Genomic DNA, 25,423 nt, shown 5'->3' with positions numbered 1-25,423 from the left:
ATTTATTATGTTTTGCATATATTTACATAGTTAGTTTACTGGCTTGCTGTGAATTTTTAATACCATTTAAATCATTATATTTTTTAGAAAATAAGTCCTTTTCTGCTTTAACAATTAAAGCTGTATCATCCACAAAAAATATTTCACTGTTTAAATTTAAATTTGTAATATCTATATACACATATGTTTGAAATAATAATAGGCTTAAACAGGATCCCTGTGAAGTATTTTTTCCCATTTTCATTCTAAAATCAAAATGTATTTGATTTTGCTCTAAAACGCAATTGAGATTTTGATAGAATTTCATTTTTTGTTAAAAAAGAATATAAACTACCATAAAGACATTTTTCAAAACTTTTATTAAATATAGGTACAAAGATATGGGTTGTTAATTACTTAGATCAATTTTTTTGTCGTTATTTTTGTAGATCAGTACAGTTGTGGATTTTTAAAATTATTTTATGGTAGCACACCTTTTTCTATATGTAAATTAAAAATGTATACCAATGGGCTACATGAATGTTCTAGTATTTTAACAACTGAGACAGGGATATTATCTGGATCACAATCTTTATCTGTTTTTTATATTTTTATTTTGTTTGAAATTCATTTTTAAAAGTTTCTCCTTACCTCTTATCTGGACAGTGTAAGAAATTTATGATATGGTTACCTAGTGTTTTATTTACTCCAGCAGAAGTTAACTGATAAAAAAAACTTGCATAAATCTTAGTTTCTGTTTCTGTTTAGGAAGTTAAGCAATACAGTCCTGTAGTGTTTCATTTTTAACCATTACTTTTGTGGTTATACATACTTATGTATGGTTCCATTTCTCTTTTATTAATATCCCTGTAAAATGCTATATAACATCTAAATCCAAAAGAAAATAATCATCTCTTGTAATTTAATTAAAAATTCCAGGTAAATCTTCTGAAACTTATTCTGTTTTAATGTGTGCAAGTTCCACTTTGTATGTAATTATTATAAATCTGTCTCTGTATCTTTCTGAAAACACCATCCAGTTCTAAAATTTGTTTTAATTTTATAAGTTCTTGTTTTTGGGTTTTTTAGCTTTAACTACAAGTTTTGTTAACTTGTACTTGGAAAATTGACCATGTAAATACATGTTGCAATATCCATTCTTTTCTGACCATTAATGTTCCGTTTTTAAGTTCATCTTTTGCACCTAAAATTTTTAAGATCATTTTGTTATCACAAAAAGGATCTGTTAATGGCTTAAACAATCCTTTTTGTTTATGGTAGTTATCAGTATATTTTATATCTGCTATACCTGGTACAAGATGTAGCATAACTTCTGTAAAAAGTCTTTTTAATTATTCCAGCATTGGTTTTTTTTTTAACTCCATTCCAAATAAATGTTTCACTTTTTTTCTATAGTAGATGCAAATGTTATTTGTTAACTACTTTTTGTTCATTCATATTCTTGTTTCTTTATTATAACAAAATATTTCTTTAACAACCCTATCCATTTTCTAACTACCTTTTTTATTTTTCAACTTCTTTGTTTTGTTTCTTCTTACTTTATATTACTACTTCTTGCTTCCTTTTATTTTTATTCTGTTAGTATTATTAGATTTCTATGGAGACACTGTGTAAGTACGAGGTGTGTGAGAAAAGTAATGAGACTGATTTTTTACTTACCAAAGTTTTTATTTTTTTCAAACAACAATATTATCTCCTTCAAAGTAGTTCCCTTGGGCAGCTATACACCGGCGGAGTCGTTGTTCCCACTCCTGGTAGCAGCGCCGGAAGGCTTCAACTGGTAGGGCTTTTAACTGGTCGGTCACAGTCTTTTGAATGTTCTTCAGAGTTCCAAAATGACGTTCTTTTAAGACATTTCAATTTTGGGAAAAGGAAAAAGTCACAAGGACTCAAATCAAATGAATACCCGTAGGAATGCATTTTGAGATCAAAAATTCCCTGATGAAAATGGCCGTGTGACATCGGGCATTGTCATGATGAAGCATCCACTTGTCTGCAATGTCTGGTCTCACGCGAATCACTCTTTTCCTGAGCCTTTCAAGGACACCTTTGTAAAACACTTGGTTTACAGTTTGTCCTGAAGGAACAAATTCTTTATGCACGATACCCCTATTGTCAAAAAAGCAAATCAGCATGGTTTTGATCTTTGATTTGCTCATTTGACATTTTTTCAGTCGAGGAGATGATGGAGTGTGCCACTCTTTGCTCTGCCACTTTTTTTCAGGATCGTACTCAAATATCCAGGATTCATCACCTGTGATCACACGATTGAAGAATTCTCGGTCATTGTCAATCCTCTTAAGAAGATCAACGCACACATTTCTTCGATTGTCCTTCTGTTCCTTTGTGAGATTTTTCGGCACCAATTTTGCACAAACCTTTCACATGTCCAAATCGTCTGTCAAAATTTGATGTACGGTGAAAGTGCTTAAATTTAACTGTTCACTCATCATCCATATTGTTAAACAACGGTCTGATCTCACAAGAACCCTCACACGCTCAATGTTTTCATCAGATTTTGAAGTTAAACGTCTCCCTGAGCAAGGTTGATCTTCAACGTGTTCTCGATCTTCCAAAAATGATTTTTGCCAGTGGAAAACTTATGCTCTTGATAAGTAATGTTCCCCATAGACCTGTTTCAACTTTTCAAAGGTCACACTTGCAGATTCCCCAAGTTTAACACAAAACTTGATTGCACAACGTTGCTCTAAATTCTGATGCTCCATTTTCGTAACACAACAAAAACACAACTTCACTGATGGCGCTGTCAAAAATATTATCTTGGCTGAACAGAGTTGAAACTCGTACTGAGCATGTGGAAGGGATGAACAAACTGGTCTAGCACAGACCGGTAGACACAGCATTGCCAGATTGCTCGCAGTGTTACCAATCTCATTACTTTTCTCACACACCTCATATTTAAATAGTTGAAAACTGGTAGTTTATTTCAAAAGTCAGGCTAATTTATTTTACTTTTCTGAGAATTATTTTTAAAAAATTCAAAATCAAAATTATTTTAAGAGAAAATACTGTAAAAATTAATTTAAGTTTAAGTTAGCTGGAAAGTATTTTGACTTTGTTTTCATTTGTTGTTCCAAATTATCTGCCTTACTACTTATACATATATAGGATATAAACAAGTATGTATGTGTTTAACTTAACTTGTTTTAGAATGGTGGAGTAAATTATGTAGTTTTACTGAATTATATTCATAAATGTCAATATTATTTGTGCTTCCATATGTACATAATAATAATATTTGTAGTGTACAAAATTAAGGTTAAATTAAGGCTGTTAAAATTATGCCAATAAAACACCTTAAATTTTTTTGTAGTATTAATATATATTTTTTATGTGTATTTTAGATTTAATGTTTTATGTTTTTGTTATAGAATTTATTATTATAATAAATATATTTGATATAATTAATTAACATTATTTCTTTATCTTTTTATACCTTATTTGTTTACTTAAAAAAGAACTGAAGGCATATGTTGTTAAAATTGTAATTGTATTCAAATCCGTGTAAAAATAACTGACTTTACTAGGACTTGAATGCTGGAACTCTCAACTTCCAAATCAGCTGATTTGGGAAGACGTGTTCACCACTAGACCAACTTGGTGGGTTAAGATATTATGTCTATTGTACCTTTTTATCACAAACACAGGTCACAGTGGGTCAGTCATTCCAGTGCTTCGAGTGAGGGGGGAAGATCACGGATATCTTGTAGCGAGCCTCTAAAAGATGTCAAACCAGGGCCAAGTGGGCGATCGTTTGCACTTCAGCTCCACATCAGTAGCATCGTGGGCTTTCTGCACCTCCCCATTGGGTCAGGCTCTTATTGTAGATACAATGATTTGTGTGCATCCTGTTGATGTTACATCACTATCTTCTGGGAAGAGTAAATCCAGGTACTCTTGGAGTTGGATCTGTCACAAGGTTGGAGTAAGTGATATTCTGACCTTGCCATAGTGATGTCCAGTGATCCTTTGTGTTCAAGTTGTTGACTTGATCAGCGGCTGCTAGAGGTGGATGTCTGGACTTCAGTCTCGGGTGCTGTTTGAAAAAATCAATATCGGCATGAATAGGTAGAGATGGGTTAGCATTATGTTTTTTCAACTGTTATTTGAGGGCTGCCAGTCATCTAGTTTGGGGAGGTATTACTCAGCAATGGCAGCCACTGGAGCAGAGTTGTTCTAATAGTTCCAGTTATGGTTCGCATAGCCTGGTTTAGATGTGTGTTGATGAGCTTGATGTGGCAGCTATTAATCCAAACAGGAGCACATTATTCTGCAGTTGAATGTATGAGGGCTAGTGCACTGATTCTTAGAGTTTTGACAGTAGCTCCCCAAGACAAATTGGCCAGCTTCTGAGTCAGGCTGGCTCTACTTTAACTTTAGCAGATAATTTTTCAAGATTTTGTTTAAAGGTAAGTGTTCCGTCAAGCGTGACAAAGGTATGTCAGGTGTGTTTCAGTACAACTCCTTCATAGTTAAGCTAGTCGTTAATTGGTCTCGACAACCTCGTCCCGACCTGCAGAGGAAGGTGGGTATCGATACGATTCTTCGTTTTTCTGAGGGCTAGAGAAACTATGGTCATCCAGCCAGGCACTGATTCTGTGCATGACTCGGCTGAGCCTCAGTTGAGCGTGCTCCACGTAGCAGTATGAGACAAGTAGCGCAAAGTCGTCAGCGTACAAACAAGGCCGATTCTTGAGGCATCTCCAGTCTCAGCAAGCCGTCATAGACAGCTTGAGGGCCAAGTGGGCCGAGAAACGACACCTTGCACCGCTTCTGACCCTAGTCGTTGCATAGTCAGCAAGTTCATTGAGCTTCATTTGATTATACCAAGGTATTCTGTCAGTGCATCCTTAGTTTGGGCTAAGTTCAAGCCTTGGGCACCGATGGCAATATCGTCTGCATACACGAATTTTCAAGATGTAGTTGGTGGTATATCTAAGATATACAGTATAGGTGCCAGTACGGATCCTTGTGATTGGCCATTTTGTAGGCTGTAGAAAACCTTGGCTTTCAATTGAGCTGTACTTGGAAAAGTCTGTCACTAGGTATCTCATTCAGTAAATTAAGCAACGATTTGCAAGGTACAAGCTGATACACCTTGAGTAGTATTCCTTCTATTCAGACTATATCATAAGCTGAGCTTATATCAATAAAAGCAGCAGATATTTTAAGTCTTTATTGAAATCCTTTCTCTATGTAGGTTGTAAGCGAAAGGACCTGATCGCAACAACTTCTTCCTGGCATAAAATCAGCCTGCTCCATTGGTAAACCATTACTGACAATGGGTCTTAAATGCACAAGTAGTGTTCTTTCTAAGATCTTGAAATATATGCCTAAAAGTGCTATTAGTCTGTAGATTTCAGGTTGAGTGATGTCCTTCCCAGGCTTAGAAATGGCAATTACTTTACTTTTCTTGAAAATTTTGGTAACTTACCCCTTCGCAGGATATCATTATAAAGATTTAAAAGCCATCGTTTCATGTTTGGACCGATGTGTTTAATAAACTCAGGATGTATTTTATCTAATCCAGCTGCTTTTCTACATTTTTTTAAATCAATTGCAGCATTGAATTCTTCCATTATGATATAGTTCATAATAGGGAGGAGCTGTTGATGACTTTTACGAATTTCATCAGTTGCATACTTCACTTCTCTCCTGTGTGTATTATCAATAATGATCTTCGATAGGTTCTTAATTCTTTTTGCTATGGCTTCTGGCCTACAGGTATTAGTAGTAGCAATGGGTGTTTTTTGTTCAGCTTCCAGCTTACACAATATGAATGCTGTCCTACTGCTATACTTAGTTGAGACTCTCCAGCATTTTTTTCCATCTAACTGTTCTAGTGTTGTTTAGAGCTTCTAGCAATTGCTTGCCTACTGCCTGGTCTCTTGTGCATTCGTAACCATTGTACAGTTCTTGGCATCCTTTAGTCCAACAGGGAATACAGGATTTTATTACTCCTATTTATATTTTTTGGCACAGCTGATTACTAGAGTAGCAAATCTTTCATAGTTCTCGATGGAATCCACCTGGTGTCATCCTCTACTTGCTTGTTGAATTTATCCTAGTTGGCTTTCCTAAAATTCCATCTAGGCAAGGGAAGAGAACAGTTGATGGGAATTGTTGTGCCTAAAGCGGTGACTATCGGTCTGTGTTGAGAATTTGGAAAGTTGTCAAATACTTCTCTACCAGTTTGTCATAGTTGTGCACCTGTGGTTATAAAAGTTGGGTCAGGATTGTAGCTCCTCCTCCATCTTGCACAATGAAATATGTGTCTCTGCTTAGCCTCAAAGAGTAGTTTAAGGTTGCTTCTCTCTACCCAGTCTATTAGGTTTACCCCTTGTGTATTGTTGTCATTATATCCCCAAATTTGGTGTTGTGAGTTAAAATATCCTATATATATATTATATATAAATATAAACAGATGATTAAAACGGGGATTATGCCACTGTGTGTTTGGAGGTTTACAAATATTGATGATTGTCATTTCTTCTACCTTTACAGCTAGTACAAAAAGAGCTTGTGAGGAAGATGAGTGGATTATCAATACCTGTTCTAACATATGTAGCAACTCCATATTTTGGATGATTTATTGTTGCAGCGAGATTATACCCTGATATATAGCCTTGTGAATGAATTTGACAATTGTCTGCGTGTGTTTCCTAGATTGTGATAACATCAAATTTTAATTTAAATGCTAACTTACTAATGTATTCACTTTTACTGCTGCTGATGCCTTCTATGTTAATTTGGCATACTCTTATTCTGCAGCTAATTGTCAAAAAGTCCTGAAAAGGACTGTTACAAAGTTTGGTTTACTCGTTTTCATTGCAATGTTTTCACCAGGAGATCAAAAGAACGAGAAGACAATCTGGCGGTTCTTTATTGCTGCTCATTTAGTGTTAACCAGAGGACACGTATAACATTTTGTTATGGACGCAAACAGCTTTAAAAAAGCTTTTCTAATAATACTGTTTTATAGCAAAATTTTATCCTGGGTAAGGCTATAAACTATCCCTTATAATCTGATGGTTTTGCAACATCAATGACTGCTGGCTATGTCTGCTTTTTGTTAGAAAATATACACTCATTTTCTATTGAACTAAATCAGAATATCTATACAAACAAATAGAAAAGCTAGTCTGTATTACGTGATTTTATAAAGTGAAATACTCTTTCCTAATAGACAGAGGATATTTTTCCCCACTGTGATTGAAATTCTTCATTCAGGTATTAAAATACAAGTTCAGTGCAAACAAAAATTTGTTCTATCTTTAATAAGTGCTGAAGTAGAATTTTTTTAAAATTAGAACATAAAATATTGAAGCCAACCACACAAAAATTTAATAAGTACTTAAATAATAGATAAAAGCTATTCCTTAAAAAAACTTAAACACTAATTTTTTTGTATAATCTATAATGAAGTTATGGATGTTGAGCTTACACTACTGCAAAATTGTGGTACTTATTATGTGTAATTTTGCTACAATTCTTCAGGTTTTCTTCAAATAAATTGCAATCTAATGTAACAGAAAAAAGCTTTAGATAGATAAACATCTTTATCATGAAGGGTGGCTGAAATTAATGCAGTTGCTCATAATTCACAAATGAAAAGATATTATCAAATGAAACAAATATCACATATTTCATAAAAGGATATTTTATTTGCTATGAGAACTTATATTTATTTTTTTATATAATAATTATTTACAGCTAAACCTTTCTACCAATGGTGAACCAGTTTTCTCATTCCGTCAATGAAGAATGCTGGTGATCTTTCCCTGATCCATAACCTCATTGTGTCTCAGTTCAACATCTGAAGTAAAATGAATACCCTTAATATTCCTCTTAAATCGGAGAGAGAATTGAAAACTTCAGGATGTCAAATCTGATGATTTTCACTTCTGTGAATTTACTTCACCACAAGTTATTGTAAATATAAATAGCTCTGTATTCAGATGAACTATTTGTAAATTATTTTAACATTATTAATATGCATTTATTCTTCATTTAGTGTTGTATATTTATTTATTTCGATGTGAATTTAGGCCTTTTAGTGATAACTCATTCATGAAATTTAACATAACATAACATTTCAAATGTAATACTGGTACACACATATTAACGCCACCGCAGCTACAACTTTATTTAAAAACAAAGTAGTCAATCGGATTTCGGTGGAAAATGGGCCGATATAGAGTTTAACATAGATTCAAAACAGTCTCTTTATTAATTTTAATAAATGGTTATTTATATTTATTTATTTTATAAATATAATTTAACCAAACTTAACCTACGCTCGCTTCGCTCGCTAACCTTGACTAATTAACACCATAATTTTTGAGTATTTATTTAATAAATTCAGTAATTATTGCAATTATTTATTATTTAAATAATCAAAACACTTTGTTTTTAAATAAAGCTGTATCTGTGGTGGCGTTAATATGTAAGTACCGTAATACTTTTTAAAGCTTACAAACCTATTGTGTAACAGACAATCAAGGTATTTTTTTTTACAATAAAAAACCATGAAATACTAAATACAGTCAATAAAAAATACATTACATAATAGATTCAGGTATATTTAAGTACATAATGTATATAAAAACTGAAACACATTATGAAATAACAGCATTAATTATTTCCACATTCTTATCAGAGGACCACCATTGTCTTCACTTTTATGTTGTGGCTTTGGAAAATGGTAATGCATAATGAGTTCAGGTATTATGCAAAAGGTGGGGTAGTACACTCCCTTTCTGCATCAGAGTACTTAACTACCATACAGAGAACCCAAGGACAAACTGATATGATTGAAGCTGTTTCTGTCTCATTCACTTGAAGTTTACAAACAACGCTTTATATTAGCTTGCTGCATCTGGTGGTCACACTAGACCACATCAAGCTTTATGTTATAAGCTAATTTTATGATCACTAATAATAGTCTTGGGACAGACATTTCAAATAGTGGTCTTGCAAAATACGTTACACTAATTGAATAACACTAGTAAATCATTCTCAGAGTATTGTAAAAAAAATTGGTGATCAGTCAGTATTATCAACATAATAAAGGTTCCTGATTTCTAGGAACTAATCCTCTTGAAATTTGTAAATTACAATTTTCAGAGTTGACTTTGAGTTTGCATCAAAGTTACCAGAAAAAGTTTGTTGTAAAGCATAAAATGTAAGGATCATTTTACATACTACTGATATACCAGATTTTAATAAATTCTTATCTACTTTGACAACTTAAGTCACAATTTTTGAATGTAATAATTATAATATTACAATGTAATAAAAAATAATAATACTTTTACAAATAAAAATCATTGAGTAATATTTAAGCAATCTGGTTGTAACAGGGATATAACGAAAAATACCCACCTGTTGCAGTTGGGATGGAGGAACAATTTGCTAAATTATTTTACATTTATTATCATGGATATTACAATTGTTGTATTTATGTTTTAAGTTTTATTATTAAAATTATACCAACAATGAATTGTACAAACTCTTTTTCGTCAACCCAACTAGAGACAATATATATATATATATACCTACCTACACATGTACGCGCACACACACACACATGCAAGGGTGGCTGAAACAGGTGCTGTCATCTTACTCTATTACTGACATTCCAAAACTTGTTGATCCACAACTCATTTTCTGTCATTTGCCATTGTTATGGAGTTGTGTACATCTGCTAGTCTACCTGCATCTAAAACAAGATACAATGATTGAGTTTTTAATGGCAGAGAAAGTGAACACTAGTAACAATCATCAGTGTCTAAAAACCATTTATGATGATGAGAAAAACTATTGATTGAAGTATTGTTTGTAAGTGGGCAATAAACTTTAGTGCATCAGTAGGAAGTAAAGAGAACATTGAGGATGAACGTTGCAGTAGTTAACAGTTTCTGTAACAGATGAGAAGTACCAAAAGTAGATAGATGTATGAATTGATTCAAAATGATTGTTGCATCACACAACAATGTATTGCCACCTGATAGGCATATCAAAAGAAAAAGTGGGACACATTATTGCACAATTGGACTACCATAAAATCTGTACATGGTGGGTATCATACAAACTCACAGAAAATAACAAATAGTAATGAAAGAAATATTGTGAATAGCTTCTAAAACATTATTATGACAAGGGAGGGGATTTCCTTTTCAGTATTGTGACAGGAGTACTGAGTGCATCATTGTAACTCAGAAGAAACATAACAGAACATGAAATACTGGTACACTTTTTGATTAGGTTTGTCATAATCAAAAAAATTCAAAAGTTAACCTCTGCAAACAAAAAAATATACTGAACTGCTCTGATTACATTGTTGTTCTAAACTTGTCAAACAGAAAACAGCTTTAATCAAAGATATAGTAAACACTTCCTACAGTCCTCAATAACATTCAGCAAATATCCCTTATAGGTACAATTTATAAAAACTACATTAATAACCTTGTTATTTTATATAGTAACAAAAAATGATCCTCCTTTAAATGTTCATATATTATGAAATATCTAACACACTATGATGATAACATAATTCAAGTTGAGTAACACAAACACAGTCCACTAAATTAAAAATCTACAAATAGTTGTTAAATAAATATTCTAATTTGCATAATGTGATTGATATAATTGAGCTTTTTTCCACTTTGTAAAAAGTAATTTGCAAAGCTAACTTTTTTTATTCTATAAACTTGTATGTGTTATCTTCCTAAAAAGGCATTTTTGCAGTTGTTTTGTGTGTTCATGATGGTTTAAATCACATTTGATCAAAGCTATTAATTTGTTTGTTTAAATATTATAATTTGTTCTAAAAAGATTTTATATGAATTTCTACTTCATAAAAGGATTTCAGAAGAGCAGTTTTGCTTTCTATTCATAAGTGTAAACTTATTTATTATGAATTTAATACACATATTCTCATTATAATTTTTGACATTTTATTACTACTCTTGGCCAAAGTGCAGAACTTTGAATTGAAGTGTAGAACCCTTGAAAGTGTTTCAGAACTCTGAATATGACTTCTTTTTTAAAGTAAATAAATTTATTGAAGTTATACTTGTTTTGGAGTGTTGAAGATTTGCGCAGGCCCAAGTGGATCAGTTTGCACGCACATGCGTGTAGTTCTAATTCAGTTAGTCGTTCAGTGCAATTAAGTGATTAGCATGTGTTATAAACATAACAGATAATGATTCGTAATAAATATATATTTATATACATGAATTTCTGAAGACGTATGTTTTAAACTGTTAATATTGTTGTTCATATTCATAAAACTTTATATATATTACAGCGTATATTTATTATTTTTTTGTGAAAATTGGGTAACAAGATTTGAGGTTATATATATATGTAAGTACAGAGTGATTCAAAGAAACGGGAAATTTTGAAAGTTGTGTTGGTAGCCGTGGGCGATTGGTACCACTTGATAAGTGGCGCCAGCCTCTCTAACCTAACCTGCCATTTAGTTGTCATGGATACTTGGAGTGGTGCGCAACGTGCATTTGCTATCAAAGCGTTTTACAAAACAATGACAGTGTGGAGAAAGCGCGTAGAGAATTTCTACCGTCATTTTAATCTGGGACGGCACGACCGTGTTCCATTAGCACATGCAATTAAAACATGGATATCTGATTTTGAGGAAACTGGTTCGGCAATGAAAAAGAAACCTCCAGGACGTGAGCGAACCGTCCGTACACCACAGAATGTTCAAGCTTTACAAGATGCTGTCACACGAATTCCACATCCGTGTGGTGTGCTATGTCATCTTACGGTGTTATAGGCCCTTATTTTTTTGAGGATGACAACGGTCTTGCGATTACAATGACGTCGGCTCGTTACGTAGCCATGCTTGAAACCTTTGTTGTGGAACAACAAAAGAGATTTCCACCAATTCTTAACACAGTCTGATTTCAACAAGACGGAGCAACGTCACATACTGCACGATTATCGATGGCAGCTGTACGCCGATTGTTTGGACAACGTGTCATTTCACGAAATGGTGACATTAGATGGCCTCCTAGATCGCCTGATCTCTCAGCTTGCGATTACCTTTTGTGGGGTCACCTTAAAAGCAAAGTGTTCCACAGTAGACCTGACAAAACGGAAGAACTGAAGGCAAAGATCCGAGAAGTAATTGCGGAAATTCCAGTTGAGATGTTACGTCAAACCATGAACAATTTAACGAAGAGACTTCGTGAGTCTTTACGTAGAAGAGGAGATCACCTGCAAGATGTCATCTTTAAAAAATATTCTAAAATGGCAACATTTGTACAATTACATGAAATAAAATTAATTTTATAAAAAAAATTGTTCATTAACGTTATTTATTTTTTTAAATTTCCCGTTTCTTTGAATCACTCTGTATTATTTATGAGTAACATTATATTTTTTAATGACAGCAAATAGCACACATCAGATAAATTCTTGATTTTGCATAAATAATTTTAAATATACCAAAAAACAACATTTTTTATAAAATACACTATTGTGAAATAAAACTACTCCATCCGATTTTCCGATCTTCGGGTCATCCGAAGATTTAATGCTACTAAACTAATCGAACTATATTCGGTGAATTTTGCTTTTTATGACAACGAATACTTTTTAAACTGTATAAAATAAATATTATTTAATTTAAGTGTTATTTATACAACCTTTTATTCATGGTATTTATTATGTCTATCGATCGCTTGACTCGGTTCAAATTTGTTTGAATGGTAAAAAATTATTTTTTTATTCACGCCAAAGTATAACTTCTTACGTGCGTACATAGTACACACGAGCTTTTTTATTTATAAACGTACTCATATCTGCGCGTGCTTCATGGGCATTTTCCTTTTATGTTTAGCCTCCGGAACCACAATAAGGTATTACTTCTGAGGGTGATATGTATTAATGCAAATGAAGTGTAGTCTTGTACAGTCACAGTTCGATCATTCCTGAGATGTGTGGTAATTGAAACCCAACCCAACCACCAAAGAACACCGGTATCCACGATCTAGTATTCAAATCCTTCTAAAAGTAACTCCCTTTACTAGGATTTGAATCTCAGAACTCACGACTTCGAAATCAGCTGATTTGCGACGACGAGTTCCAGCTTCATGTGCATCCCACGACGTATACACAAAGATAAAAAAGTGATCAGGGGGCTAGACGTTAAACATAAACAGCTGACGTTCGGATTGCGTTCGCTGCGGTATAGGTTAAATGTATATTTGATTTTAGTAATGCATATTGTTTTGATATTGTTATCTGTTGTTTAATAATAAAACTAAAACGTTTAGTGAAGACATAACAATAAAGTTTATTATGTGATAAACCGTTTCAGATTTTGAAAATCTTGATTACTGGTGGTTAGAATTCACGTTGATTGTTTGGGTAGAACTACTGCGTGATTAGTAGTGTACGTATTTGTTATGTTGACAAAAGACTTTTCATTTCTGTGATCGTAAGAGGTGTTAGTATTAATCATGGCTGCTTCAGTTGCGATTAAATCAAAAGGCCCGGCTCCAACTGTAGATCAAATAAATGCTGATCGTGTTACGCAGGTAAGATATTTTAAAAGTAGTTTTGGGTGTGTTTGAAATAATAGATCCTATTGGTTTGTTAACGTATTCGTTACTTGTGCTGGCTTGTTATCAGTCTACCTCATTTTTATTTTAATTTTTAAAAAAATTGAAGGAGCTATGGGGGCTAAATAATTCACGCAAGGGAAACTGGTTAGGCACGCGTCTGATTAAATTTGATAGATTTAACAGTTGGAGTGATGTAAATTTAAACTATTTTTTTTTTACTAATGAACTGTGGGATGAATTATTTAAACTTCTTATATGAAGTTATTCGTAGTATATATGAAGTATACTATGTTAATATTAAGTTAATAAAAGTTACATATACTAAGTTAATTATATTAACTTATATGAAGTTATTCATGAACATTTGGGTATTCTGGAAAATTTTTCAGATTACAAATCAAATCAAATTGTTAAGAAAATATATTATTAAAAATATATATTAACCAACATGCAACAAATGTTCACTATCACTAATACTGTATGTAAGTAGATTGTACATGCAGAAGTATATGTACTATTAATGCATTACTGTAACGAGAAAAAAATACATGGACATTAAAAAAAAATTAATAAATTGTGCATTTTACTCTTTCAGATATTTTTTTTTTAATAAGGGACAGTTAATTGTTGTTTTAGTGACTGAAAACACTTTTTTTTAATTGAACTTCATAGTTTGCATAGCGTAATAATATAGCATAATGAACCTTTTTCTTTCTTTTTCCTGTTTAGCCTCCGGTAACTACCGTTTTAGATAATTCTTCAGAGGATGAATGAGGATGATACGTAATGAGTGTAAATGAAGTGTAGTCTTGTACATTCTCAGTTCGACCATTCCTGAGATGTGTGGTTAATTGAAACCCAACCACCAAAGAACACCGGTATCCACGATCTAGTATTCAAATCCATGTAAAAATATCTGGCTTTACTAGGACTTGAATGCTGTAACTCTCGACTTCCAAATCAGGTGATTTGGGAAGACGCATTAACCAGTAGACCAACCCGGTGGGTTTAGCATAATGAACCTATCATATCAGTAATGAACTATTGTATCCTATCACATCCACAATGAACTATACTACAGCATTATCATATTCAAAACAAGTACACATTCAAGTGGCAAATGAATGAAGGAATAAACCTATCACAGAATGATGAAAAACTTAAAATTTAACTATTTTTTTTTTTTTTTTTTTGAGAAGCATTGTGGTTAAGCTGCAACGCAATTAAACTACTAGCAGATAATTGGGAATTGACTGTAATTGCTCCGCTGCTAGATGTGACGAAAATCTGTTGAACCGTTTATTATAATCCTAAAATATTTACTATTATTATTTTTTATTTTTTTTTTAAATATTTATCCGGCACATATTGGTAAGAAATCCTTTAAAATGTTATTTCTTTTTGTTCATTTCAGTTGGCCAACCAGTACTGGGCACCTCACACTAAGCATAGTCATTTACCATTTGATCATAGAGTTGTTGAAGATATTTATGCCACTGAAGTATTTGGATCAAAGTAAGTTGCTACTTTTACATTCTGTTGATTTAATTTAGTAGCGAATCTGTTCTATTGTCTAAACTTTGAAGTAATGAATAAATGTTTTAATCAGATTATTTTTAGATTATATTAAAAAAAATTAATTGTTACAATTTGTAACAAAAGGTTCTCCTTTGGCATGCTTGTATATTCAAGGTCTGTTCAGAAAATATCTTACAATAGACTGTGAAAAAAAATACCTAAGTGGTTTCCAAAGCGTTCTTTGAAGTAGTTCCTTTGTGATTCCATATTCTCATTAATTCATTGGGTTGTCTGTTGGAGGCATTTTTTGTGATCCTCATCTGAATGACTACCAAATGTAATGTCACATTCAAAATTTATCTGCTTGGCTGTCAAATTGGGCCACTTTCATTGCCTCCTTCAACTTATGAACCAGAGATCATAAAAAGCCTGGCACACCTAGGCAATTTCATGCTTGACCAGGAAGTACTGGAATACACATAGTGGGTGCATTATTGTTATCCACCTACCTCTTATGTGATTCCTACAACTCTGGTCTTTTTGTTAAAACTGCAGATTGCTTAACACAGTGTACTTGTACATTTAAGGTAAAACATTGAATGTATTTATATGTTCTGAGATTTTTCTATGTTTATATTTATGAGAACTCAACAGTATTTGAAAAAAATGTCAGCATTATTTTCACGTTGCTTCTGACTTCTCTTTCTTTCTTCAGCTTCGAAAATGATGGTGACTTTCAGTGTGAGGCTTGAGATTTGGTTGCTGAGACCTACTTGCATACCAAAAATTCATCACTAGTTATCATGGTTTTAAGAAAGTTAGGTGGACCATTGATGGTACACTACATCATATCTTGTATAACATCAAAATGAATTTCTTTTTGTTAAAGCAAAAGCAGTTTTGAAACAGATTTCATTGCCATTCTGTACATGGCAAAACTGTTTATATGAAACCATCATTAATTCTAGTGTTATTTGCAATTTCTGACAATCGGCCAATGATTTTTCTTTATCAAACTGCACACACTTAATGGTACTTGGATTTCAACTTGATGGCCTTCCATTGCATTGTCCCTCTCAACTGAAGTGGACCATTTTCAAAATGGTCCACCAAAAAATTCCTTTCTAATTTATGTTAAAAAAACTTTGCGTTCAAAACCTTTTTTATCTTATGGTTTGCTTTGTTTTGGATATCATAAAACTTTTGCTAGAACTTGATGGAGTAATATTGATCAGTACATTCTGAAAAATTTAATTAGCACTTGCATACAGAAAGGCTGCTGGATAGTAATTAATGGATTTTTATGAGGTAACAAAAAACACATTTACACTAGATATTAATGCTCCATACTAGGTTTTACTACTTACATTCTGATATTTTCAAGGAAAAAATATGTTGTATACATTTGAACAAACCTCATACGTATGAGATATCTATGTATGAAACTCATCAGATTGAGATGTGATAAAAAATCTGAGATGACGTTTAAAAAATATAACTGATAAAAATTGGCTTGTGGCCTCTTCAAAGTAATCCTTTTTTTAGCAGTGCACTGTTCCCTCATTTCACGTACTCTGAGTAAGTTTTGTAATTTAAGCATGTCAAATACCATCTACAGCTTATACTGAATCTCCTGAATAAGGTTAAAATGAAATTCCAGAAATTGTGTCTACCTATGGGAAGAGGATGAAGTTACACAGAGTAAAATCTGATGAGGACATCACCCGAACATGTACTACTACTATTTATGATAAGAGTACCAGTTGCCTGTGGTTTAAGTATTTGCACCATATACTTTCACTCAGATGCTTAAGAATGTAGAACTTTGCAAAAGGATCTGATGATCCTCATGTTGTGCTTGTGGAGGGTTCCTCATGTTGGAATTGTGGAAAGGTTGGAGTGTGAAAACCTCTCGGTCCATGATATTCTGTTCCTCTTGAAATATAACTGCTATTTAAAACATCTTGTCTGACCTTTTACTTGATTAGTAATCTCTTCTGAATCCTTTGTAAAGTTTCTATTGTGGGTTTCCCAATTTTGATATAAGATTGTGTTGATTCTCAACTCAAATTGTGGTTCATTGTGAAGTTGTAGATTCAGTTCCATGCTTCTTGTAATAAAAACCGTGATGTTTATGGTCAGACTCACTATGTCAATTCTGAAGGTCACTGTTCACCACTGCTGCACTCGTGGCTCATTTGTCAAAATCAGTCTGGCTGTTTTGGTTCTAGAATAGAACTAATGAACACAATACGTACATTTTGATATTCAAAAACTTTGTTTTTCGTTTTTCTGTGATGTAGTTTACTAAAAACAACAATAATAGGACAAATTTAATGAAAACTATTTAAATTATAAAACATTATCTATAGCTATTATTCTTAGATTTTTTCTGTTTCATTGTAAACAGGATTGGGCTTCCATTTTCAACAAAAAAATATATTACTTAGTAGCTGAGAATACAAATTAATGAAAAATTTCAAGTAATAGGAATTAAAATATTGTGAAATTGTTAAACAACTATTATCAAATTTTTTGAAATTTTAAAAGTGTGTTCGTTCCTTCATCATTCTTGTGGGAACCTCTTTCAATTTATTCCTCGAGTTTTATTTTAACAAAAAAATCTCAGCAGATAAGGTTTAAATAATAAACAGCAAATAAAAGTTTAAACAATTTTTGAATGAAATTCTTTTCCACGTAATAGATAATATTTGATATTCAAACAAGTAATTCAGCTTGTTGATTATAAATTTAGGTTTGGTCACTTTTTTAGCAGCTTTTTAGAATTAATTTTTAACATCCTTTCAGATTTTTAAAATCTTGCTGGATCTGACAAAAACATATTGGATGGATGGATGATATCTCTTATTGTTTAACTTTGCTAAAATTTATTGGTAACTGCATTTTGAAATATAACAGATATGAGTTAGAGAATTCAACTTAACTCTAATGTAGGAAAATAATAAGAAATATATTTTTTCAAACTATTCTAAATTTTGAATTACATGTGTTTAAGAATATTCAGTAATTACTTAACTTCTTAATGTAATACAATTTGTATTTAAATTTGTCATAAATTTAAGAAAGACTAATGCAAGCAGAATTAATGATGTTTTATGTGCTATTTTCTGTTAGGTTTTCAATACGTCGTATAATGATGCTGGAATTCAGTCAATATTTAGAAAACTATTTATGGCCAAACTATAATAAAAGTGATACTAAACGTTGTAGCCATGCACATATGATGTCTATTGTAGTAATGATTAATGAAAAGTTCAGAGAACGTGTACCAGCATGGCAGGTGAGTGTTTTGTTTAGTGGTATTTTAATTGCCATATGTTATTTAAGCTTAGCTTTATTTTAATTATTTAGTACCTTTTGAATGTTGTAAATTAAAGAATTACTTTTTTTAATTCAATAAAAATGTTTATAGTCCTTGTGATTAACTTTTTTAGTCTTGATTAATCTAGATTTAAAGTGATCTAAACGTAATCTAAGGTGGACAAATGAGCTTATAGTTTAATGTGATACTAAGTTTTTTTTATTAACTCAACTTGAAATTTCAGTGGTAATTTTAATATTTTTATTGTACGTCAGCAGAACTGTTACCACAGTTCTGTTACAACTCATTTCACTTGATTGTATTTTTATGCAGTCTACAGCACTTGTGCTAATTGAATCAGTAACTTTATTTACAGCAGTGCAGAAAAGCTTTGCAGAGGCTAAGTCACTAGCTAAGGCTTTTTACCTTTATATTCTTCTTCTTTTTCCTGCTATGAATTTTTCCTTGGAATCTAAGATGTAATAACATTGTACACTTACTCTATTGAAATATATGTGGTCAAAATAGTATGATATCTGTTTATATTTACTGGTAGTTAAATGCACTTATTTATTCTTCCTAATGCTTCATGGTTTGCCATTCTACTTACCCAGCTAATTCTGAGAGCAGTATCCTGTTTACTCAATTTTCAAAAGATCTTTTATGTTCTGTTATAATTCATGAGCATGTTAAGATCAAAATCTGTATCAGAGGACAGGAAGTGTGTTTTAAATAGTACATTTATTTGGTATTGAACTACTAGTATTAGTCACAAAAAACATTCTGGTTTTTGTAATAAAACCTAGTGATTAAATATTGTTCTATAATAAATATACACTGGGATTGTGAAAACAGCATGCTTGAACTGCTGTGAAAGTACTGACTAGATGTAGAGACAATGATTCAAATGATTATTTGTTTTGGTCTTATCTTGTACAGTCTCTGTAAAATATCTGGTTCTCCAGGAACCCTGTGACAAGAAACTTGCTAGTGAAGGATCAGTGTCTTTTGGGTAGCGTGGAATATTTTGCATTAAATGTTATGATTTTTATTTTTGGTTTTTTAAGTGAAAGATGTATATTTTGTAACCTTTGTTGTTTTAGGCACTGAAAAAACAACCAGATGAATTTGCAGGATTTTTCCAGCAGGTGCTCGAGACGAGTTTGAGTATTAGTAATTTATCAGAAGAAACTGCATTAATAGTTTTTCTTAACCATTGTTTTAATAGTATGGAGGTGGAACTAGTTCGGGAACAGTTTAAAAGACTTATATCCCTTTCAATGTGGATATCATTACAACAGGTGAGGATGGTCTTTAATTATCCATCAGTATATTTTTATGCACTTAAAGATGAGGAGATAGACCCATGGTTTGACCCAATAGACATTATAACTATAATAGAGTTTATTTTGCAAAATCAAATATGAATGGAGTTCTTGATAAATTAACAGGCTAAAAAGGTTTCTTAGATATTTTCTAGATAAGATGGGAATAATAATTATAATAATAAGAAGAAGAAAAGATAGAAAGAAAGAATTATCAATTTCCTGAAGGATTGTGATGCAAAAATACTCACTTTTCTGAGGTTTATTTCAGTCATCAGCTCCCAGTCATTCTCTAATTTACACTCATTTGAGGTGTATTATGTGGTGTGGGGCAAATATGAAAATAAAAATATAAAATTTGTTGATTCACTTCTTTTGTGTTTATTGATCTTTATATATATATATATATATATTTGAAAGGTTTTCCGGGAAGAAAGCTAGGTGCAAGTTAGGAAGTGTACTTTTAAGAACATATTGCAACTCAAATTTTTATAAGCTGTTATAAGACCATTGACAATATCACAGAAATTTTCCACCTTTCGATTTCCCAAAAAACTCTGAGTAAAACTTTTGACTGCTTGCCAAGCTGTTTTCTCCAGTGGATTCAATAGTTCTTCAAACTTTTCATTATGCATTTGTAGACCCACAAACACTCCTTTAAGTATTGCATCATTAATTTTAGGAAACTTCTGTTTTAAGTACATGTATTGTCCACAGCCTTGATGAAATTCTTCATTAATCCTGGTTCGATACATAACGGAAATAGATACACAATGGTAGTGGAATTACACAATGTGTAATCCTACTACCCATTGTGTAATACACTAAGCCATTTTCTTCAGAAAAATAATCTTTAAATTCAGAATGATGATTACGTTAAGTACACACTTTTACATTCTTCTTCTGAAGATTCCATTCTTTTAACCAGGAAGCAAGCATTTTAGACTGGTTTTTGGATAACTTTAAATTTCATATGAGATCGTTAAGATTTTCTTGAGTCAGCAAATGGGGCTCAGATGAACTGCTTTGTTCAAAAGTTGTATATATATGCACAATTTTATATATATATATATATATATATATATATATAAAGATCAATATAAAGATATAAGATATATAAAGATCAATAAACATAAAAGAAGTGAATCAACAAATTTTTATTTTCATATTTTCCCCACACCACATAATACACCTCACATGAGTGTAAATTAGAGAATGACTGGGAGCTGATGACTGAAAGAAGGAATGAACACCAAATAGTTCACTTTGTCATTAAGTATTATGCTTTGTCTACACGTTAATTTACTTATTTATATTTGCTTAGCCTAACGGGCTGGTCTAGTGGTTACCTTGTCATCGTCATCGCAAATTAGTTGATTTCAAAGTCGAGAGTTTCAGGGTTCAAATCCTGGTAAAGGCAGTTACTTTTATATGGATTTGAATATTAGATCGTGGATACTAGTGTTCTTTGGTGGTTGGGTTTCAATTAACCACAAATCTCAGGAATGGTTGACCTGAAACTATGCAAGACTACGCTTCATTCATACATATCATCCTCTGAAGTAATACCTTGCAGTGGTTCCGGGAGCTAAACAGAAAAAGAGATATTTTCTTATAATAATATAGAATCAAAATTAGGTTGTACATAAATGTGAGTTATTCATCAATACAAACAAGTGAAACAGACCGTGATCACTATCCACTCTAATCAAAAGTAAACATTTCTGTCAGTAAAATCTAAACTGTTGTATTTTAATCTCTGGATGTTCATAAGTCAAATATTGATACATTGTGGACCATATTAAATAATTAAAACCAGTATAAATTGAATACTTGATTTTGTATTATTTAAAATTAGAATAACGTATATAATAATGTTTGTTTAAAATATTCAAATAAAATAGTACTTCATAGAGAAGTAAGATACCTCTTTATTTTGATGCAATGTTTTTTTGTTACCAGTTTCATATTTATGTTCATGCTAATAAAATTTAAACATAAATTGTTTTTAGAGCCGCAGGGAGTTAGAGCTGCGTAAGGTTCCAAAATGGAGAAAGTATTGGACTAAAATTCAAAAGAGAGATTTACAAGAAGCAAATAAAGATAAATTGGACTGGGAACGACGTTTCTTGCACAGATTGATTTTGAAATTTGTTGATCGGCTTGAAGCAACACCGGTTGAAGGTACTTCAATTTTTATGAAAAAATGATTCTAAAAATCTTATGATCCATTTATATGAATTGTGTAGATAAATATTTTTTTTGTTATTGTATTTAATATAACAGATATATTAAACCTCAATAATAGGTGATTTTTAGCTATGCTGTATAGTATAACTATTTAGGCAGGTCAGTAAAAAGTAATATGAGTATTAAGTTTTAGGTTTAATACAACTTTTATTTTTATCAAAAATGTAACTACAGTTTTATATGGTCGTATAGATTTTTGTTTTTCCAAAAAAATAAGCTGAAAATGGTTGGTTACTTTATTGCTTAAAAAAAAAAAAAAATATCATTTGATTCATTTATGTATTCGCTGAATTATCTTTTGAATGTCAGAAACATTGCTATCATATTTTGAAAGCGATTTGTGGGGTAGGAGTTGTCAAAAGCAAATCTCAATTCTATAAAAAACTATTTTGCTCTAATAGTGCAGTTGGTGTTAGACTAAGTAAAGTTACTTATAATATTGATTGAACAACTCCACTAGAGCTATTAGAATTTAAAAGATGTACTTTCTGTAGAAAGGATGCTAAAACTCTTTGGCTGGTTCTCTGAAATTTGATACTTTTTTCACAGAATTTTATTATACACTTTACAGTGTATTAATATACTTTTACAGTGATAAATGTTTATATAAAATATGTTAATATGAACTAATAAATATAAATTAATAAGAATTTTTTTTTTAATAAAATGTTCAAGAAAGCTATAGAAATATTAAAAATATTTTCAAGCATTTAAATTTATTTGTTTTCTACATTCAGCATTTACATGAATTAATCTAATTTGTAAGGGAACATAATACATTTTCAGTACATTAAACAAAAGAATATTCATATTCAAAATAAATAATATAGGGTGATTCAAAAAGCACTTCACAACTTTAAAAGCATTAAAAATTTATTTGGGTAACTTACAGATTTGGTTGAGGATTCATTTCATAGCAAAAGGCATCAAATTTTGACTTGCGTAGTTTGTTCCGAATTCAGCCACCAGTGCTGTCACTGTTATTGTTAAAAATGGCTACATTTACTGTGCAGAATATGTATGCTTGCTGTGTGTTTTGGTTTCACAATTTGCAGTCAGCTACTACAATTCAAAAAAATGTTAATAGAGTACGGTAGGAAGCCTCCCAGTAGGGTACAGTTTACTCTTAACACCAAATCTTTGTTGAGACAGGTTGTTTGTTAAACATACAAAATCACCAGGATGTCCACACATCCCTGAAGCTGTTGTGGAATAACTCGGAGAAAACTTTGCACATAGTCCGAAGAAATGAATTTAACATGTTTCATGTGAGACTGGCATTCCACAAATGACTATTTGAGTGTATTACGTAAACGATTGCACTTGAAGCCATAAAAACTAACCATGGTTCAACACATTACAGATGATGACAAGGTTGCTCAGCTGCAGTGTTGTGTAGAAATGATCGATAGAATTACAAACAATGATTCATTTTCAGTATTTTACTACCCGCTCTTTGCTCCAACTGTTATTGAACATGGTCCACTTGCTGGCCCTAAGCAGTATTTACATCCCTGGACTTAGAGGTTGTCCTACATGACATCTTCTTTTTCATTAAAGATTAACTGTTTCAAAACATCTATTGTCCCAACTATTATTTTATTTTCCAGAATTCTTTTGATTTCAAATTTTCTATTACATTCCTAAAATTTTTCCCAGTTTTCTCTCTGTTATTGTTTCTAAATTTTTCTGTTTTTACATTTATTAGTTCGCTAACATTCTCCCTTCTCTTTGTTGTTCTCACACTTTCCAGTTCTAGAAACTTCTTTCTGTATTACATTATTACTATATTTCCTGTTAGGATAGATGTGTTCAAAATACAATACCAAATTATAGGCAGTTCACATTCATTCATATTATAGCATTCATTCTTTTTCTTATGCTATTTGGAATAACATATATGTTACAGTTTTAACTTAAAACATTATATAATAATATGTCTCTGACTGAACTGTAATAGATTCATTTATTTTGACCTCATTATTAACTTTATTTTAAATTTTAGTTGTGCTTGTATTAATATAAACACAGTTTATCATAACTCAGATTAATATGACTTTACTGTAATTAGATCAGTAAACTTTAAGTTTATATTTGTTTTCATTACATTAATAAAAAAATTAATTTGTCCTTCAGGTGAAATAAGTACAGAGCATGTTCATTACTGTGAGAGGTTTTTGGAACTTATGATTGATTTAGAAGCTTTGCTGCCAACGAGACGTTTCTTTAATACTGTCATGGATGATTGCCACCTCGTTGTACGTTGTTATTTATCGCCCTTACTGAAGCGCGAGGAAGGAAATCTTTTCTCTAAGGTTAGTCACTTTTATCTTTTTATTTTGTGTGTTTTTAGCATTGGGACAGAATTTATAATTAAGATATATATATAATTCTAAAAAAAAAAAGGTTAATTGTCTATACTGCAATATTAAAAAATCTGTTGTGCCTATTAAATTACATATACACATTTTTAAAAGTACATAAAATTTTATTCACTAATAACTTCTGATTTTATTTCATTTTTTTTTTATTGTTATTATTGAATAATTATTTATTAATTTTTTTTTACAATCATGGGTTAATAATTATTACTAAATCAATATATTTAATTTAAAAAAAAAGTTAAAAAATAAAAAAAAGGAGATGACATTTGATTCGAACCGATGTGCCTTCCCCTTATAAATCCAAATATTTCATTAATTACCATTTCATTTGGCTAAAATTCTGGAACCAATGAAAATAAGTACCACTTATGATATATCATTGAAAAGCTCTCAGTGAAGGCTTATTACTGCAGTTAAGAAAATGTCCAAAATCCACAATTTTTGGATTTCGATCTTTTTTTTGGGATATTTTTGGTCAAGTCAATTGCAATCAAATGGGAGGTGCACAACTAGATGTTACAAATTCCTAAATCCAAAATTTCAATATCCTATGGCTAATCGTTTTTTAGTTATGCAGGATAGATAAGTATGTACAGATGTCACACTGAAACTAGTCAGGGATTCAGGGATGATCAAAGTGGATATTTCTGTTGAAATCTGAAAACCAAAATTTTTCTCAATCACAATACTTCCATACAAGGATGTAAAAATAATACAATTTAACATAGTATCGTGTTTTTACTTACAACTTTTTTCTTCAATGGGTGTACAATAACTTAACTCCTAAGTTTTCTCATTTGTTTAACTTCTGATCATCTCTTATGGATTATAACAGAAATTAGTAGTTGTTTGTTGATAATTCCTTGTAAGTAAATGTCAAATCATGTCTTTTATCCTTTCAAATTATCATCTTTAATTTGATTTTAAAATAAATGATTAATATTATTTGCTAATAAATGATTACCAAATTGCATCCTAATAACAGAATATAGTTATTTATAAAAATAA

The 25,423-nt window shown here is 31.5% G+C and overlaps 1 protein-coding gene across 1 annotated transcript in view; it reads left to right on the top strand.

Moving 5' to 3' along the window:
• Positions 1-12,914: 12,914 nt before the first annotated feature.
• Positions 12,915-25,423, top strand: part of LOC142324919 (RNA helicase aquarius) — a 250,064-nt gene continuing 237,555 nt past the window's right edge. Inside the window, exons 1-6 of the mRNA XM_075366060.1 lie at positions 12,915-13,589; positions 15,031-15,131; positions 18,270-18,435; positions 19,560-19,757; positions 21,794-21,965; positions 24,168-24,346. Coding sequence (XP_075222175.1) covers positions 13,512-13,589; positions 15,031-15,131; positions 18,270-18,435; positions 19,560-19,757; positions 21,794-21,965; positions 24,168-24,346 — 894 coding nt within the window. The 5' untranslated portion in view covers positions 12,915-13,511. The remainder of the gene's footprint in view (positions 13,590-15,030; positions 15,132-18,269; positions 18,436-19,559; positions 19,758-21,793; positions 21,966-24,167; positions 24,347-25,423) is intronic.

Source organism: Lycorma delicatula, chromosome 5, assembly GCF_047948215.1.
Source record: "Lycorma delicatula isolate Av1 chromosome 5, ASM4794821v1, whole genome shotgun sequence".
Classification (NCBI taxonomy): Eukaryota; Metazoa; Arthropoda; class Insecta; order Hemiptera; family Fulgoridae; genus Lycorma; species Lycorma delicatula.
This window is presented reverse-complemented; position numbering and strand designations above follow the sequence as displayed.